This window comes from Somniosus microcephalus, chromosome 31 (genome assembly GCF_052327205.1).
Source record: "Somniosus microcephalus isolate GS21.2 chromosome 31, FLI_Smic_1.0, whole genome shotgun sequence".
Lineage (NCBI taxonomy): Eukaryota > Metazoa > Chordata > Chondrichthyes > Squaliformes > Somniosidae > Somniosus > Somniosus microcephalus.
The window spans coordinates 9,909,373-9,927,512 of record NC_141017.1 but is presented as its reverse complement, the minus strand read 5'-3'; the positions used below and the strand labels follow the sequence as shown (position 1 = coordinate 9,927,512).

The window sequence follows — 18,140 nt, the reverse complement described above, 5'->3', positions numbered from 1 at the left end:
TGGCAGCTATCTCTTGCCCTGCCAGTACACTTTACACCTAATCTCAGCCTATTACCATCTCGTCTAGCTCTTTTGTTTCTTTCACTTCTTTTGTCCGATCGCAGCCCTGCCTTCGATCTAGTTTCTTTTCTTTCCAGTTTTGAAGAAGGGTTCGACCCGAAATGTCAACTCAAATTTCTCTCCACGGATGTTGCCTGACCTGCTGAGTTTTCCAGCATTTTCTGTTGTTATTTCGGATTTCCAGCATCTGCAGTATTTTGCTATCGTACTGTATGCCTACATATTTGCTCTTCTATCTATCTCTGACTATTTGGGGTCTATAGTACAGTCCCAGCAGTGTGATTGGCCCTTTTTTGTATTTCAGTTCAACCCATACAGCCTCATTTGATGATCCTTCTAACATATCATCCCTCCTCACAGCTGTAATTGTTTCTTTAACCAATATTATGACACCCCTCCTTTTTTTTATCCCCCTCTCTATCTCATTTGAAAATCCTGTAACCAGGAATGTTGAGCTGCCATTCCTGCCCTTCTTTCAGCCATGTCTCAGTAATAGCTATGATATCATACTTCCAAGTGTCTATCTGTGCCCTCAGCTCATCTACCTTATTCCCTATACTCCATGCATTGAAGTATATAACATTAAGGACTGCCAAACCCTTTTCTTGTCTATTTCCTAGCCTTTCTTTCCTCTGCCTTCCAAGTTAACTTTCTAATTTTCTGCCTTAAATTCCAACTTTGCTTCCCTCCTTTCTGAAAACACTCTCAGGTTGACATTCCTCTGCCAAGCTAATTTAAACCCTCCCCAACAGCACTAGCAAACCACCCCATGAGGATATTGTTCCAGGCCCTGTTGAGGTGCAACCCATTTGGTTTTTACAAGGCCCACGTCCCCCAGAACTGGTCCCAATGCCTCTGGAATCTAAAGCCCTCCCTCCTGCACCATCTCTCCAAACACATTCATCTGCTCTATCCTCGTATTTCTGTACTCACTAGCACATGGCACCGGGAGTAATCCGGAGATTGCTACCTTTGAGGTCCTGCTTATTAATCTCTTTCCTAGCTCCCTAAAATCTGCTTGCAGGACCTCATCCCTCTTTCTACGTATGTCATTGGTACTGAGATGGACCACAACATCTGGCTGTTCACCCTCCCCCCCTCAGAATGTCCTGCTGCCGCTCAGTGGCATCCTTGACCCTGGCACCAGGGAGGCAACATAATATTCTGGAATAGTGTGCAGTGGAAGAAAGAACCTACGACAGTGAATATCTACAAACCCAAAGAGATCTGTATAAAAGCCCTCAGTCTGAGAGCAGGTTTAGGGCAGGAATGCCTGATGGACCCCTCAAGGTCCTCAGTTCAGGGCATTGCCATTTAAACCCATCATCTAAAAACAGAAGTGTGTGTCCATCAGAAAATATTTATAAAATAACAACAGAAAATGCTGGAAAAACTCAGCAGGTCAGGCAACATCCGTGGAGAGAAATTTGAGTTGATGTTTCGGGTTGGACCCTTCTTCAAAACTGGAAAGAAAAGAAACTAGATCGAAGGCAGGGCTGTGATCGGACAAAAGAATAAAAGAAAGTAATGAAAATGAACAAGGTTGAAGAGCCAAACGGAGATCCCGTCGAAGAGAAGAGCAGAACTTCTTCAAGGTAGGCATTCCTAGAAGAGGTGTGGCAGTGAACCAAACACTAGTACGATAGCAAAATACTGCAGATGTTGGAAATCTGAAATAAGAACAGAAAATGCTGGAAAAACTCAGCAGGTCAGGCAACATCCGTGGAGAGAAATTTGAGTTGACGTTTCGGGTTGGACCCTTCTTCAAAACTGGAAAGAAAAGAAACTAGATCGAAGGCAGGGCTGCGATCGGACAAAAGAATAAAAGAAAGTAATGAAGATGAACAAGGTTGAAGAGCCAAACGGAGATCCCGTCGAAGAGAAGAGCAGAACTTCTTCAAGGTAGGCATTCCTAGAAGAGGTGTGGCAGTGAACCAAACACTAGTACGATAGCAAAATACTGCAGATGTTGGAAATCTGAAATAACAACAGAAAATGCTGGAAAAACTCAGCAGGTCAGGTCCAACCCGAAACGTCAACTCAAATTTCTCTCCACGGATGTTGCCTGACCTGCTGAGTTTTTCCAGCATTTTCCGTTGTTATTTCAGATTTCCAACATCTGCAGTATTTTGCTATCGTACAGAAAATATTTATAGTTGTGGTTTATCAGAGAAACACTGCAAGCGCAGCAAGAGGAACTGAGTGAGAAAAAAAGTCCCATTTCTCTAACAGCCTCTCACACGTTCTTCAAAGACAAGAAGTTCATCCAGCTGGTGACATGGAGCTAGACAATTGTCAAAATCTCAGTGATTTTTATTCTGATCAACTAATAGGATGCAGAGGAAAACAGGAGTTGAAGCCAGGTACACATCAGTGATCTGATCATTATTGTAGAGTTTATTCAGTTTGAGTTAATTAGTTCGAATTCATTAACACCTTCAGATCAATTAACAACAGTGAAAAGGTCATTTCTCATTGGTTGGGGAGCGTGTTGTTAGGAAATTCCACTTCTTCAGAAAAACTGATGGATTTAGATCTGAACAGTGAAATAAAGCAGTGGGGCCAGAAACCCCCCGTGACCATCCCTTTAACTGATGGTGTTGTTAACACACAGCGAAATAAAGCAGTGGGGTCAGAAACCCCCCGTGACCATCCCTTTAACTGATGGTGTTCTTGGCTCACACTGAAATCTGTGAGGAAGGTGATGATGTAAAGATGCTGGATGAAGGATGGTGAAATGTTGAAGAAATGGTGAGGACAGAGGGGTGAGATGAACGAATGGTATTTATTCCTTGTACCCTGCAGATTACCTGAGTAAATGATATTTTGTGCCTGTTGTTTGTAACTGTCCATAACTTGCATCACTTCAGTTTCCGGCCCAGTTTAGATCTCTAACCTGCTGTTGATGAATGTTCTTAAATTGAAGAAATGTGTGTTCGAGAGGCCCAATAGTGCAAAGTTTCAAACATTCCAGTGTTGACAACAACACTCGGCTCCTCTGCCTCCTCTCCAGGTCCAAATGAGAAAAGGTTTGGAGCCTTTTTCACAAGACGGTTCCCTCTAATCCTTTCAGTGATGACTTTCTCTTACACTTTGCAGAAACTGGTGTCCGATCAGCAGAGCCTGTCGGAGGAAAACGGTCACCTCTGGTCATCTACATTCTCCTGGGTCTCTCCATCCTGCTGTCTGTAGTGATTCTTGGCACTGCAGTTATACTGTGTAAGTTTTGTGATATTTGAAACTATGGAATTTACTGTTGTGAATTCTGCAATGATAGTTAACAAAGCTAATTCAGAGCTGTGCATCAATTAGCATGCATTAATAATGTAGGTATCGGGCCAGAACTTGCTGAAACTATAACTGTGTGAAAAAAGCACGCCATTATTAACGTGCAAATTGTCCGACATCTTGTGGCAAGGAAGAGATACCCTGTGAATTGCGAATCACCACAAGTTGCTGGACGATTTGTGCCGCTCCGCCATTAGCCTCGTGAAAACGGCATCTCGCCCTTAACCTCCCCGTGAGTTTCCTGAAGTTGCTGCATTTGCACATTAATTGTCCATTAAACTCTGCTCAGAAAATTAAGTCTAGTAATTAACAGCATAGGTACTCTTTAAACAATGCAATATTTGTTAATGAGTGCCAGTCAACCTCCCTGGCCCAGAAAGTGAACAATTAAATGTGTGGAATCTCATTCCTTCAGGTACTGAATTGCTGTTGGAGATTTTAAAAATGTAAAATTTAAAAACATTTTTTCCCACTTTTCCTTCCTGCCTCTTTCTTCTCACTCTCTTAATTCAATCTTTTGTTGGCATTGAATTCACCCTCTTCTCAGTCATTCCTAGTTCATTTCTCAGTCCCTACATTTCATTGATTAAGGAGTTAGACTGTTGGTCCTGTCATTCACTAAGGCCCATGATGGCCCTTCACCGCACCGCTCTCAGCTCGAACGTCCAGCAAATTACAGCGCAAAAAACCTTTGAGCTGAAGGGGGCAGGAAAAAGTCTAACTAACGGCTAACATCGCAAGATGCCCCACTCCAGCAAGATTTGGCCCAATATTAATTCAGTAGTGGGACTGGGGATCAGTATTATTAAAACTAGACAGCGTGGGCAGGACACATAATAACACCTTATAGAAAATACAGGCTCACTGATCTAATAACAACAAAAACCACAACTTGTATTTATATAGTGCCTTTAATGTAGTAAAATGTCCCAAGGTGCTTCACAGAAGTATTATAAGACAAAAAATGTGACACCAACCACATAAGGAGAAATTAGGGCAGGTGACCAAAAGCTTGGTCTAAGAGCTAGGTTTTAAGGAGCGCCTTAAAGGAGGAAAGAGAGGTAGAGAGGCAGAAAGGTTTAGAGAGGGAATTTCAGAGCTTAGGGCCCAGGCAACAGAAGGCACGGCCACTGATGGTTGAGCGGTTATAATCAGGGATGCTCAAGAGGGCGTTAGAGGAGCGCAGATATCTCGGGGGGTTGTGGGGCTCGAGGAGATTACAGGGATAGCGAGGAGCGAGGCCCTGGAGGGATTGAAAACCAGGATGAAAATTTTGAAATCAAGGCATTGCTTAACCGGGAGCCAATGTAGGTCAGCGAGCGCAGGGCTGATGGGTGAACGGGACTTGGTGCGAGTTAGGACATGGGCAGCCGAGTTTTGGATGACCTCAAGTTTACATAGGGTAGAATGTGGGAGGCCAGCCAGGAGTGTATTGGAATAATCAAGTCTAGAGGTAACAAAGGCATGGATGAGCTGGAAAGGTCGAGAGAAGTGGTGGTGAGGTAGAGGTGGGTGTCGTCAGCGTACATGTGGAAATTGACGCTGTGTTTTTAGATGATGTCACTAAGGGGCAGCATGTAGATGAGAAATAGGAGGAGGCAAGGATAGATGCTTGGGGGACTCCAGAGGTAACGATGCGGGAGTGGGAAGAGAAGCCATTGCAGGTGATTCTCTGGCTACGATTAGATAGATAAGAATGGAACCAGGCAAGTGCAGTCCCACCCAGCTGGATGACGGTGGAGAGGCTTTGGAGAAGGATGGAGTGGTCAACTGTGTCAAAGGCTGCAGACAAGTCAAGAAGGATGAGGAGGGATAGTTTACCTTTGTCACAGTCATAGGATTTCATTTGTCACTTTGATGAGAGCTATTTCGGTACTGTGGCAGGGGCGGAAACCTGATTGGAGGGATTCAAACGTGGAGTGCTGGGAAAGATGGTCACGGATTTAGGAGGCGACAATAGGTTCAAGGACTTTGGAGAGGAAAAGGAGGTTGGCGATGGGACGGTAGTTTGCAAGGACAAAGGGGTCAAGGTTTTTTTGAGGAGAGGGGTGATAACGCCAGATTTGAGGGAGAGGGGGACAGTACCTGAGGAGAGAGAACCGTTAACAATATCAGCTAACATGGGAGCTAATAAAGGAAGTTGGGTGGTCAGCAGTTTGGTGGGAATAAGGTTGGGGAAGCAGCAAGTGGGTCGCATGGACAAGATGCACGTGGAGAGGTCAAGAGGGGAGGTCTGAGAGAAATGGGAAAAAGATACTAGTTCAGGGCTAGGGCAGTGGGGAACTTTAGAGGAACCACCTTTGCTCCTTCAAGTGCAAGGGACACAAATTGAGCATATCTGGCCCACAACTAGTTTAGCCATCCATCACCAGATCTGGCGGGCCTGCATCAAGTGCTATCGGACCTCACTCTCCGCTGCCAAAGCCGCCCAATAATCCAGGATCACCCTGAATGGCAGAGACAACCCGGCTTCTTTTCTCCACTATCAACCATCTCCTGAAACCCCTCTCCCATGCCCGCTCCATCCTCACATGCAACAACCAGTACGAAGAGCTCATGGATTTCTTTGTCATTAAGATTGAGACCATCTGTTCAGCTGCCTCTGCTGCTTCCGCACCTCCCCTAGCACACCGGGCCAAACCTGCCCCCAGGCTCTTCCCTTACTGAGTGCTAATCCTGTGTCTTTGTCTAGTTTCTCTCCTATCTCCCCTGCTGCACTCTCTCATCTCAGCTTGTCCATGAGACCCATCCCCTGCTCTCTTGAAACCCTTCCCACCAAACTGCGGACCACCCAACTTCCCTTCCTGCCGCCATGCTAATTGACATAAATTATTCCCTCTCTGCATGTACTGACCATCTATCAAAACTGCTCTTGAGAGACCTGCAGCTGGACAGCAGAGAGGGGAGCAAAAGAGAGGGAGAAGCAAAGGGGTGAGCAGCAGAGGGGGCGCTGCACAGATAGGGGGCAGCAGAGAGTGCGCTGCACAGAGAGGGGGCAGCAGAGGGGGCGCTGCACAGAGAGGGGGCAGCAGAGGGGGCACTGCACAGAGAGGGGGCAGCAGAGGGGGCGCTGCACAGAGAGGGGGCAGCAGAGGGGGCACTGCACAGAGAGGGGGCAGCAGATGGGGCGCTGCACAGAGAGGGGGCAGCAGAGGGGGCACTGCACAGAGAGGGGGCAGCAGAGGGGGCGCTGCACAGAGAGGGAGCAGCAGAGGGGGCGCTGCACAGAGACGGGGCAGCAGATGGGGCGCTGCACAGAGAGGGGGCAGTAAGGGGGGTGCTGCACAGAGAGGGGGCAGCAAAGGGGGTGCTGCACAGAGAGGGGGCAGCAGAGGGGGCGCTGCACAGAGAGGGGGCAGCAGAGGGGGCGCTGCACAGAGAGGGGGCAGCAGAGGGGGCGCTGCACAGAGAGGGGGCAGCAGAGGGGGCGCTGCACAGAGAGGGGGCAGCAGATGGGGCGCTGCACAGAGAGGGGGCAGCAGAGGGGGCGCTGCACAGAGAGGGGGCAGCAAAGGGGCTGCTGCACAGAGAGGGGGCAGCAGAGGGGGCACTGCACAGAGAAGGGGCAGCAGAGGGGGCGCTGCACAGAGAGGGGGCAGCAGATGGGGCGCTGCACAGAGAGGGGGCAGTAAAGGGGGCGCTGCACAGAGAGGGGGCAGCAGAGGGGATGCTGCACAGAGAGGGGGCAGCACAGAGAGGGGGCAGCAGAGGGGGAGCTGCACAGAGAGGTGGCAGCAGAGGGGGCGCTGCACAGAGAGGGGGCAGTAAAGGGGGCGCTGCACAGAGAGGGGGCAGCAAAGGGGGCACTGCACAGAGAGGGGGCAGCAGAGGGGGCGCTGCACACATAGGGGGCAGCAGAGGGGGCGCTGCACAGAGAGAGGGCAGCAGAGGGGGCGCTGCACAGATAGGGGGCAGCAGAGGGGGCGCTGCACAGAAAGGGGGCAGCAGAGGGGCGCTGCACAGAGAGAGGGCAGCAGAGGGGGCGCTGCACAGAGAGGGGGCAGCAGAGGCGGCGCTGCACAGAGAGGGGGCAGCAGAGGGGGCGCTGCACAGAGAGGGGGCAGCAGAGGGGGCGCTGCACAGAGAGGGGGCAGCAGAGGGGGTGCTGCACAGAGAGGGGGCAGCAGAGGGGTTGCTGCACAGAGAGGGCAGCAGAGGGGGTGCTGCACAGAGAGGGGGCAGCACAGGGGGCGCTGCACAGAGAGGGGGCAGCAGAGGGGGCGCAGCACAGAGAGGGGGCAGCAGAGGGGGCGCTGCACAGAGAGAGGGCAGCTCACAGGGGGCGCTGCACAGAGAGGGGGCAGCTCACAGGGGGCACTACCCACGACACAGGGCGTACAGGCCGAGGCTGAGTTTCCTTGACATGTCTGAACAGCAGTGTTTCAGGAGGCTCAGGTTGTTGTGTCAGGTGGTGGCAGACATCTGCAGCCTCCTAGAAGAAGACCTGGATAGGCTCCACAGGAGGAACAAGGCGCTGAGCGCACACCATCTACAGGTGGATCCGAGGAGGAAGAGGAGCAGGAGCAAGAGGAATATGGCAACCCCAATGCAGCACCAGCCACTCACATTGCTGTCCGGGTGCCAGGGATTCCCTTATGGCTGTAAGGTTCAGTTAGATGCCAGCACTGGACCGATGTAGCAATCACACCCAACAGCCACTCTCCTCGCTCCTCTCCTCAGTCCCACTAAAACAAAGCAGTTCAAAAACAACCAATCACCTATTACACATCCATTGATCTGTCATCCTATTTAAGGTATCCAGAGACGTTGTGATCAAGGGCTGCATGGTCTCATTTGATTGCTGTGATTGATGTACCATGAGGAATTGTACTCACCCTTCCTGACCTGGTTAGGTCATTATAGCGTTTCCTGCACTGAATCCAGGAACGTGGCACAATGCTCCTGCTGCTCACTTCCTGGGCCACCTCCAGCCAGGCCTCCTTTGTGCCAGCAGCAGGTTTCTTCTTCCCGTTGCTGGCGAAGAGGATTTCTCTCTGGCTCCTGACAGCATTCAGCAGTTCATCGAGCGATGCATTATTAAAGTTGGACGCAGCCTTTGAGCGTCCTGAGTCCATTTGTAAAATGGCTGTCCCTGGGCGAAAACTCCCAACTCCTCCAAAGTCCATCTTTGAAATGGACCTTTAAATACTCGAGTTGAGATTATGTCAGGCAGGTCCGCACCACGCCCGGTGCCGCGCACTCGATGTCAAACCCGGAAGTAAAATGATAATGAGGTAGCCATGTTAAAATTCCACAGACAGAGATGCTGAAATTCCTTCCTGATTTCCCACCCGACATTGCACATCCCGCTCCAAACACACCGCGGAGTTATTATTGGGGCCATTGTCTCAGGCTGATCCAAAACGTTCCAAACCTCAGCATTCTATTGGACCCCGACTACAGCTTCCAACCCCATATCCTTTCCATCGCGAAGACTGCCTACTTCCACTTCCGTAACATCACCCACCATGTGCTGCTGAAACCCTCATCCATGCCTCTGTCCCCTCCAGACTCGGCTGTTCTCCTGCCCGGCCTCCAATGTTGCACTCTCCATAACCTTCAGCTCATCCAAATCTCTACTGCCCATATCGTGTCCCACATCCCAAGTCTCACTCACTCATCACCCCTGTCCTTACTGAACTACATTGGCTCCAGGTCCCCCAATCCATTCATGGCCCAGCCTTTCCCTATCTCTGTAACCTACTTCAGCCCTAAAACCTGAGCTTTCTCCTTGTCCTCCCTACAATTGTGTTGTGTGTTCAGAACTCTCAAAGGAATACACATCCTCACCTCGTGTGAGGAACATCAAAGTCAACAGCAAGCAAGAATAATGATGGTGATGCGACCATTAGTCTATTCACGGTATCATTAAACTCCAAACTGGTATCAGAACAGCCTCTTAGCTGCCATTTGTGTACAAGCTATTCTAACCTGTGCCACGGTGTGTTTCTGGGTTGAGAGCTAAAGCTGTCTTTCCATTTCAGTTCCACAGATGTTCAGTGAAATGAAAGCGTCATTGACCGATTTCAAGATGGAACTTTCCCAGATAAAGAGTAACAGTAAGTGTTAAATGCCAGTCAGGATCTCCAGTTCAAAGGGCTCTCTAGTTTTCCAGATGGTCTGCTCATTCTTCGAGGATTGATCTCCAGTGCATTTCACACTGGAGTGTTTTGCTTGGTTCAAATTTTGAACCAATCAAGTATAAGTGGATTTGATTGGTTCACATTTCCCATCGGCCCATTATAAAAGCACTACAGATTTTTATGTTGTGAACACATTGGGGGAATTCCCAGAGAAGAAAATTAAATAGATAATAAATGAGTGTCCATGTACTGTACAATTAAAATCAATAGAATCTTCCAGCACGGAAGGAGGTCATTCAGCCCATCACGTGTGCTGGCTCTCTGGGATTACAACAGTGACTACACTTCAAAAGTACTTCATTGGCTGTAAAGCACTTTGAGACGTCCGGTGGTCGTGAAAGGCACTGTATAAATAAAAGTCTTTCTTTTTTTCCGACATTATTTCTGGTTGGCCATTCCATGTCTTAAAAACCGTTTGTATAAAACAATTCCTAACCTCTCCCTTCATTGTGTTGCTGATCATCTTCAAATCTTCAGTTGATGCCCTCCAGTTAGCAACCCACCAAACAGTGGAAGCAGTTTTGTCTGTTTTCTCCTGTGAAAATCTCTCGTGTTCGAAAGCAAAATTGATCTTGTTCTACAAACAGTGCCACACGATCTCAAGTGTTGTTCCTCTTTCAGTTACAGGAACGTCTGAGGAGACAAGAAGCTCAGTCGCTGAACTTAGGACTGACATTTCACAGCTGAAGGAGAGTAAGTTTAATAACCATCAGAGGGACCTTTGATCTCCAATTATTCATACTGGAAACTATCAGAATGGTGACACTGGGATCAGGTGGATTGTAAATACTGCACAGATACTGATCACCGGCTCTGGTTACTACAGACATTTATATTGATGCACAGAGTGGGATTAAACGGAATGGAATGAATAGAGTGCTTTATTTGGGAGTTTGGAAAGAGTGGAAATTTGGAGAAGAGGGGGAAGAAGTTGCTGCTTCTTGCCTATGCTACTTGTAGTGCTTTGTGTTTCAGGCAGATATTTAATTTCAGTACCCTTAACTTAATCTAGATCAAGTAAGTAGTCAAGAAACTACACTATAAACTAAGTTACCTAAATACAAATTTATTAAATAAAACAAGGTCATATTGGGATGGCAGTGTAGGTGGTGTGCCGCAACTGCAGCATGTGGGAGTTTGTGGAGAGCTTTGTGATCCCGGACAACCACGCTTGCAGTAAGTGCCTACATCTTGAGGAACTTCAGCTCAGAGTTCTTGAGCTGGAGTCTGAGGTACAGACATTGCGTGGCATCAGGGATGGGGAGAGTTACCTGGGTACTTTGATCCAAGAGGCAGTCACACCCCTTAGGTTAGATAGTGGTACAGGTCTGGTTAGTGGTCAGGGACAGGAGGGTGTGATTGCAACTCAGGCAGGTAAGGGGACTCCAGGTACAGTGCTGGAGGAGCCTCGGCCTTTGCCGTTGTCCAACAACTATGAGGTTCTTGCTCCGTGTGTGGATGAGGGAAAAGCCTGTAGGATGGATGAGCAAGCTGACCTGGGTGGGTAAGGCCTCCTGTACCGACGCCTGTTGGCCCTTCTCCATCTGGCCATGACTGGCACTGGGGACGCTGCACAGAGAGGGGGCAGCAGATGGGGCGCTGCACAGAGAGGGGGCAGTAGAGGGGGCGCTGCACAGAGAGGGGCAGTAGAGGGGGCGCTGCACAGAGAGGGGGCAGCAGAGGGGGCGCTGCACAGAGAGGGGCAGCAGAGGGGGCGCTGCACAGAGAGGGGGCAGTAAAGGAGGTACTGCACAGAGAGGGGGCAGCAGAGGGGGCGCTGCACAGAGAGGGGGCACTGCACAGAGAGGGGGCAGTAAAGGGGGCGCTGCAGAGAGAGGGGGCAGCGGAGGGGGCGCTGCACAGAGAGGGGGCAGCAGAGGGGGCGCTGCACAGAGAGGGGGCAGCAGAGGGGGCGCTGCACAGAGAGGGGGCAGCAGAGGGGGCGCTGCACAGAGAGGGGGCAGCAGAGGGGGCGCTGCACAGAGAGGGGGCAGCAGAGGGGGCGCTGCACAGAGAGGGGGCAGCAGAGGGGGCGCTGCACAGAGAGGGGGCAGCAGAGGGGGCGCTGCACAGAGAGGGGGCAGCAGAGGAGGTGCTGCACAGAGAGGGGGCAGCAGAGGAGGTGCTGCACAGAGAGGGGGCAGCTCACAGGGGGCGCTACCCTCGACACAGGGCGTACAGGCCGAGGCTGAGTTTCCTTGACATGTCCGAACAGCAGTGTTTCAGGAGGCTCAGGTTGTCATGTCAGGTGGTGGCAGACATCTGCAGCCTCCTAGAAGAAGACCTGCTCCCTTCTGGACCTGGTTGGCCACCAGTGGCTGTAAAAGTGACCACAACCCTCAACCTTTTTGCCTCCGGATCCTTCCAGGACACGACCGGAGACATATCCAGGATCTCCCAGTCGGCAGCCCAACAATATATAAGAGAGGTGAGTGATGGCCTGTTTGCCAAGGCTGGCAATTGTGTCAACATCACCTGAGGTGAGGCTAGTCAGAATGAGCGGACACTCGGGTTTGTATCTCTGGCTGGCTTCCCACAGGTGCAGGGCATCATCGACTGCACGCACGTTGCAATCCGTGCACCCCAGATCAACCGGGAGTATTCGTCAACCACAAGGGCTTCCAATCCATCAATGTGCAGCTGCTGTGCAACCGCAAGGTTCCCGGGGAGCTGCCACGGTGCTTTCATCCTGCGGTAGTCCAAGCTCTCTGATGTCTTTGGAGCTGCAAGCAGACTTAAGGCATGGCTGCTAGGAGACAAAGGTTACCCACTTCAAACTTGGCCGATGACACCCGTGAAAACCCACCAATGAAGCCCAAGAGCAGTACAACAAAAGCCATATGACAACCAGATGTGTCACTTAGCAAGCAATCGGCATGCTCTAGATGCGCTTCAGGTGCCTGGACACATCTGGAGGCGCCCTTCATTATGCACCAGCCAGGGTGTCCAGAATGATCGTGGTGTGCTGCGCTCTGCACATCATTGCGCAGGATAGGCTCCACAGGAGGAACAAGGCGCTGAGTGCACACAATCTACAGGTGGATCCGAGGAGGAAGAGGAGCAGGAGCAAGAGGAATATGGCAACCCCAATGCAGCACCAGCCACTCACATTGCTGTCCGGGTGCCAGGGAATCCCTTATGGCTGTAAGGTTCAGTTAGATGCCAGCACTGGACCGATGTAGCAATCACACCCAACAGCCACTCTCCTCGCTCCTCTCCTCAGTCCCACTAAAACAAAGCAGTTCAAAAACAACCAATCACCTATTACACATCCATTGATCTGTCATCCTATTTAAGGTATCCAGAGACGTTGTGATCAAGGGCTGCATGGTCTCATTTGATTGCTGTGATTGATGTACCATGAGGAATTGTACTCACCCTTCCTGACCTGGTTAGGTCATTATAGCGTTTCCTGCACTGAATCCAGGAACGTGGCACAATGCTCCTGCTGCTCACTTCCTGGGCCACCTCCAGCCAGGCCTCCTTTGTGCCAGCAGCAGGTTTCTTCTTCCCATTGCTGGCGAAGAGGATTTCTCTCTGGCTCCTGACAGCATTCAGCAGTTCATCGAGCGATGCATTATTAAAGTGGGACGCAGCCTTTGAGCGTCCTGAGTCCATTTGTACAATGGCTGTCTCTGGGCAAAAACTCCCAACTCCTCCAAATTCCATCTTTGAAATGGACCTTTAAATACTGGAGTTGAGATTATGTCAGGCAGGTCCGCACCACGCCCGGTGCCCCGCATTCGATGTCAAACTTGGAGGCAAATGATAATGAGGTAGCTACATTAAAATGCCACAGACAGAGATGCTGAAATTCCTTCCTGATTTCCCACCCGACATTGCACATCCCGCTCCAAACACACCGCGGAGTTATTATTGGGGCCATTGTCTCAGGCTGATCCAAAATCTTCCAAACCTCAGCATTCTATTGGACCCCGACTTTAGCTTCCAACCCCATATACTTTCCATCGCGAAGACTGCCTACTTCCACTTCCGTAACATCACCCACCATGTGCTGCTGAAACCCTCATCCATGCCTCTGTCCCCTCCAGACTCGGCTGTTCTCCTGCCCGGCCTCCAATGTTGCACTCTCCATAACCTTCAGCTCATCCAAATCTCTACTGCCCATATCGTGTCCCACATCCCAAGTCTCACTCACTCGTCACCCCTGTCCCTACTGAACTATATTGGCTCCAGGTCCCCCAATCCATTCATGGCCCAGCCTTTCCCTATCTCTGTAACCTACTTCAGCCCTAAAACCTGAGCTTTCTCCTTGTCCTCCCTACAATTGTGTTGTGTGTTCAGAACTCTCAAAGGAATACACATCCTCACCTCGTGTGAGGAACATCAAAGTCAACAACAAGCAAGAATAATGATGGTGACAGGACCATTAGTATATTCACGATATCATTAAACTCCAATCTGGTATCAGAACAGTCTCTTATCTGCCATTTGTGTACAAACTATTCTAACCTGTGCCACAGTGTGTTTCTGGGTTGAGAGCAAAAGCTGTCTTTCTATTTCAGTTCCACAGATGTTCAGTGAAATGAAAGCGTCATTGGCCGATTTCAAGATGGAACTTTCCCAGATAAAGAGTAACAGTAAGTGTTAAATGCCAGTCAGGATCTCCAGTTCAAAGGGCTCTCTAGTTTTTCAGATGGTCTGCTCATTCTTCGAGGATTGATCTCCAGTGCATTTCACACTGGAGTGTTTTGCTTGGTTCAAATTTTGAACCAATCAAGTATAAGTGGATTTGATTGGTTCACACTTCCCATCACCCATTATAAAAGCACTACAGATTTTTATGCTGTGAACACATTGGGGGAATTCCCAGAGAAGAAAATTAAATAGATAATAAATGAGAGTCCATGTACTGTACAATTAAAATCAATAGAATCTTGCAGCACGGAAGGAGGTCATTCAGCCCATCATGTGTGCTGGCTCTCTGGGATTACAACAGTGACTACACTTCAAAAGTACTTCATTGGCTGTAAAGCACTTTGAGACGTCCGGTGGTCATGAAAGGCGCTGTATAAATAAAAGTCTTTCTTTTTTTCCGCCACTATTTCTGGTCGGCCATTCCAGGTCTTAAAAACCGTTTGTATAAAACAATTCCTAACCTCTCCCTTCATTGTGTTGCTGATCATCTTCAAATCTTCAGTTGATGCCCTCCAGTTACCAACTCACCAACCAGTGGAAACAGTTTTGTCTGTTTTCTCCTGTGAAAATCTCTCGTGTTCGAAAGCAAAATTGATCTTCTTCTACAAACAGTGCCACACGATCTCAAGTGTTGTTCCTCTTTCAGTTACAGGAACGTCTGAGGAGACAAGAAGCTCAGTCGCTGAACTTAGGACTGACATTTCACAGCTGAAGGAGAGTAAGTTTAATAACCATCAGGGAGACCTTTGATCTCCAATTATTCAGACTGGAAACTATCAGAATGGTGACACTGGGATCAGGTGGATTGATAATACTGCACAGATACTGATCACTGGCTCTGGTTACTACAGACATTTATATTGATGCACAGAGTGGGATGAAACGGAGTGGAATGAATAGAGTGCTTTATTTGGGAGTTTGGAAAGAGCGGAAATTTGGAGAAGAGGGGGAAGGAGTTGCTGCTTCTTGCCTACGCTACTTGTAGTGCTTTGTGTTACAGACAGATATTTAATTTCAGTACCCTTAACTTAATCTAGATCAAGTAAGTAGTCAAGAAACTACACTGTAAACTAAGTTACCTAAATACAAATTTATTAAATAAAACAAGGTCATATTGGGATGGCAGTGTAGGTGGTGTGCCGCAACTGCAGCATGTGGGAGTTTGTGGAGAGCTTTGTGATCCCGGACAACCACGTTTGCAGTAAGTGCCTGCATCTTGAGGAACTTCAGCTCAGAGTTTTTGAGCTGGAGTCTGAGGTAAAGACATTGCGGGGCATCAGGGATGGGGAGAGTTACCTGGGTACTTTGATCCAAGAGGCAGTCACAACCCTTAGGTTAGATAGTGGTACAGGTCTGGTTGGTGGTCAGGGACAGGAGGATGTCATTGCAACTCAGGCAGGTAAGGGGACTCCAGGTACAGTGCTGGAGGAGCCTCGGCCTTTGCCGTTGTCCAACAACTATGAGGTTCTTGCTCCCTGTGTGGATGAGGGAAAAGCCTGCAGGATGGATGAGCAAGCTGACCTGGGTGGGTAAGGCCTCCTGTGCCGACGCCTGTTGGCCCTTCTCCGTCTGGCCATGACTGGCACTCTCTCACGGCGTCTCTGATCCCTTTGAATGCAATGCAGAAAGCCAACGTTTGCACCCATTACAGCCCCCATTATATGTGGCGACTCAAGGCTATGGCACTGAAAGTGAAATCCAAGTGCAAAGCTCTGGCCTGAAGCCAGAAGTACCTGTGCGAGCGCTGAGTCAAAGCAGAAAACTCTCTGCCTTTGTCTCTCTCCAAATATCCGTCTCTCACACAGAAGGATTGGCACAAAATGGCTGCCACTTATAATGCAGGACGAGTCCCCTTTAAATAGCGCCCCCCGCGGCGACTGCGAACCGTTCCCCTCTACCAGTCGCTGGGGGCGCCAGGCGCACATAAGGGCGGCGCCACTGAAGTTCCGGTTCAGGGCGCACAAAGGGCGTTGCACCATGAAATGACGTCAGGATCAGCGCGCGCAGCTGAGTGGGCACAACAGTTTTGCACCGCCGCTAATTCTTGACTGAAGTTCGCGAGAGGTGCAGATCGCGCCGCGCCCGGGCGCCAGCCGCCTCGCGCCCCGCTTCTCGGCCTCTTAAGGCGCTAGCGGCTGGCGCTAACCACTGAGTTTCTAGGCCCAAGACTTTTACAGATTTATGTAGGAAATCTAAACAATATGATATAAAAGTAACTAACAATAGATGTTTGGAACAATCTTCCACAAATGGCGGTTTATGCTGGGTCAACTGTTAATTTTAAATCTAAAATTGATAGATTTTTGTTAACCAAAGGTATGAAGGGATTGGGGTAAAGGCAGGTACATGGAGTTAGGTCAGAGATCAGCCACAATCACATTGAACGGCGGAAAAGGCTCGAGGGGTTAAAAGGCCTCCTCCATTCCGATGTTCCCTTCCCCATCACTAACTCCATCCGATCCATATCGCTAACTCCATCACTTCCCCATTACTAACATGATCCCTTCCCCATTTCTAAAACCATCCCATTCCCTTCACTAACTCCACCCGTTCCCCATCACTAAATCCATTCCTTCCCCATCACTAACTCCATCCCTTCCCCATCACTGACTCCATCCCTTCCCCATCACTAAATTCATCCCTTCCCCATCACTAACTCCATCCCTTCCGTATCACTAACTCCATCACTTCCCCATCACTAAATCCATTGCTTCCACATCATTAAATCCATCACGACTCCATCACCTACTCTATCCATTCTCCATCACTAACTCCATCCCTTCCCCATCACGAACTCCATCCCTTCCCCATCCCGAACACAATCATTTCCCCATCATTAACTCCATCCCTTCCCCATAACTGACTGCATCCCTGCCCCATCACTAACTACATCACTTCCCGATCACTAACTCCATCATTCCCCATCATTAACTCCATTATGGTCCATTCACTAATTCCATCCCTTCCCCATCACTAAATCCATCACTTCCCCATCACTAACTCCATCCCTTCCCCATCACTTAGTCCATCCATGTCCCATCACTAACTCCATCCCTTCCCCATCACTAACTCCATCCCTTCCCCATCACTAACTCCATCCCTTCCCCATCACTAACTCCATCCCTTCCCCATCACTAGCTCCATCCCTTCCCCATCACTAACTCCATCCCTTCCCCATCACTAACTCCATCCCTTCCCCATCACTAACTCCATCCCTTCCCCATCACTAACTCATCCCTTCCCCATCACTGACTCCATCCCTTCCCCATCACTAAATCCATCCCTTCCCCATCACTAACTCCATCCCTTCCCCATCACTAACTCCATTCCTTCCCCATCACTAAATCCATCCCTTCCCCTTCACTAACTCCATCCCTTCCCCATCACGAACTCCATTTCTTCCCATCACTGACTCCATTCCTTCCCCATCACTAACTCCATCCCTTCCCCATCACTAACTCCATCCCTTCCCCATCACTAAATCCATCCCTTCCCCATCACTAACTCCATCCCTTCCCCATCACAAACTCCATTTCTTCCCATCACTAACTCCATCCCTTCCCCATCACTAAATCCATCCCTTCCCCATCACAAACTCCATTTCTTCCCCATCACTAACTCCATCCCTTCCCCATCACTAACTGCATCCCTTCCCCATCACAATCTCCATCCCTTCCCCATCACTAACTCCATCCCTTCCCCATCACTAAATCCATTCCTTCCCCATCACTAACTCGATCCCTTCCCCATCACTGACTCCATCCCTTCCCCATCACTAACTCCATCCCTTCCCCATCACTAACTCCATCCCTTCCCCATCACTAAATCCATCCCTTCCCCATCACTAACTCCATCCCTTCCCCATCACAAACTCCATTTCTTCCCATCACTAACTCCATTCCTTCCCCATCACTAAATCCATCCCTTCCCCATCACTAACTCCATCCCATCCCCATCACTAACTGCATCCCTTCCCCGTCACTAACTCCA

At 49.5% G+C, this 18,140-nt stretch overlaps 1 protein-coding gene across 1 annotated transcript in view; it reads left to right on the top strand.

The window, feature by feature from the left end:
• Window positions 1-2,338: 2,338 nt before the first annotated feature.
• The window catches only part of LOC147097569 (uncharacterized), a 35,358-nt gene continuing 19,556 nt past the window's right edge, over window positions 2,339-18,140 (top strand). The window contains exons 1-6 of the mRNA XM_085971409.1: window positions 2,339-2,423; window positions 3,160-3,279; window positions 9,333-9,407; window positions 10,113-10,184; window positions 14,018-14,092; window positions 14,797-14,868. Of these exons, the coding sequence (XP_085827535.1) occupies window positions 2,339-2,423; window positions 3,160-3,279; window positions 9,333-9,407; window positions 10,113-10,184; window positions 14,018-14,092; window positions 14,797-14,868 (499 nt within the window). The remainder of the gene's footprint in view (window positions 2,424-3,159; window positions 3,280-9,332; window positions 9,408-10,112; window positions 10,185-14,017; window positions 14,093-14,796; window positions 14,869-18,140) is intronic.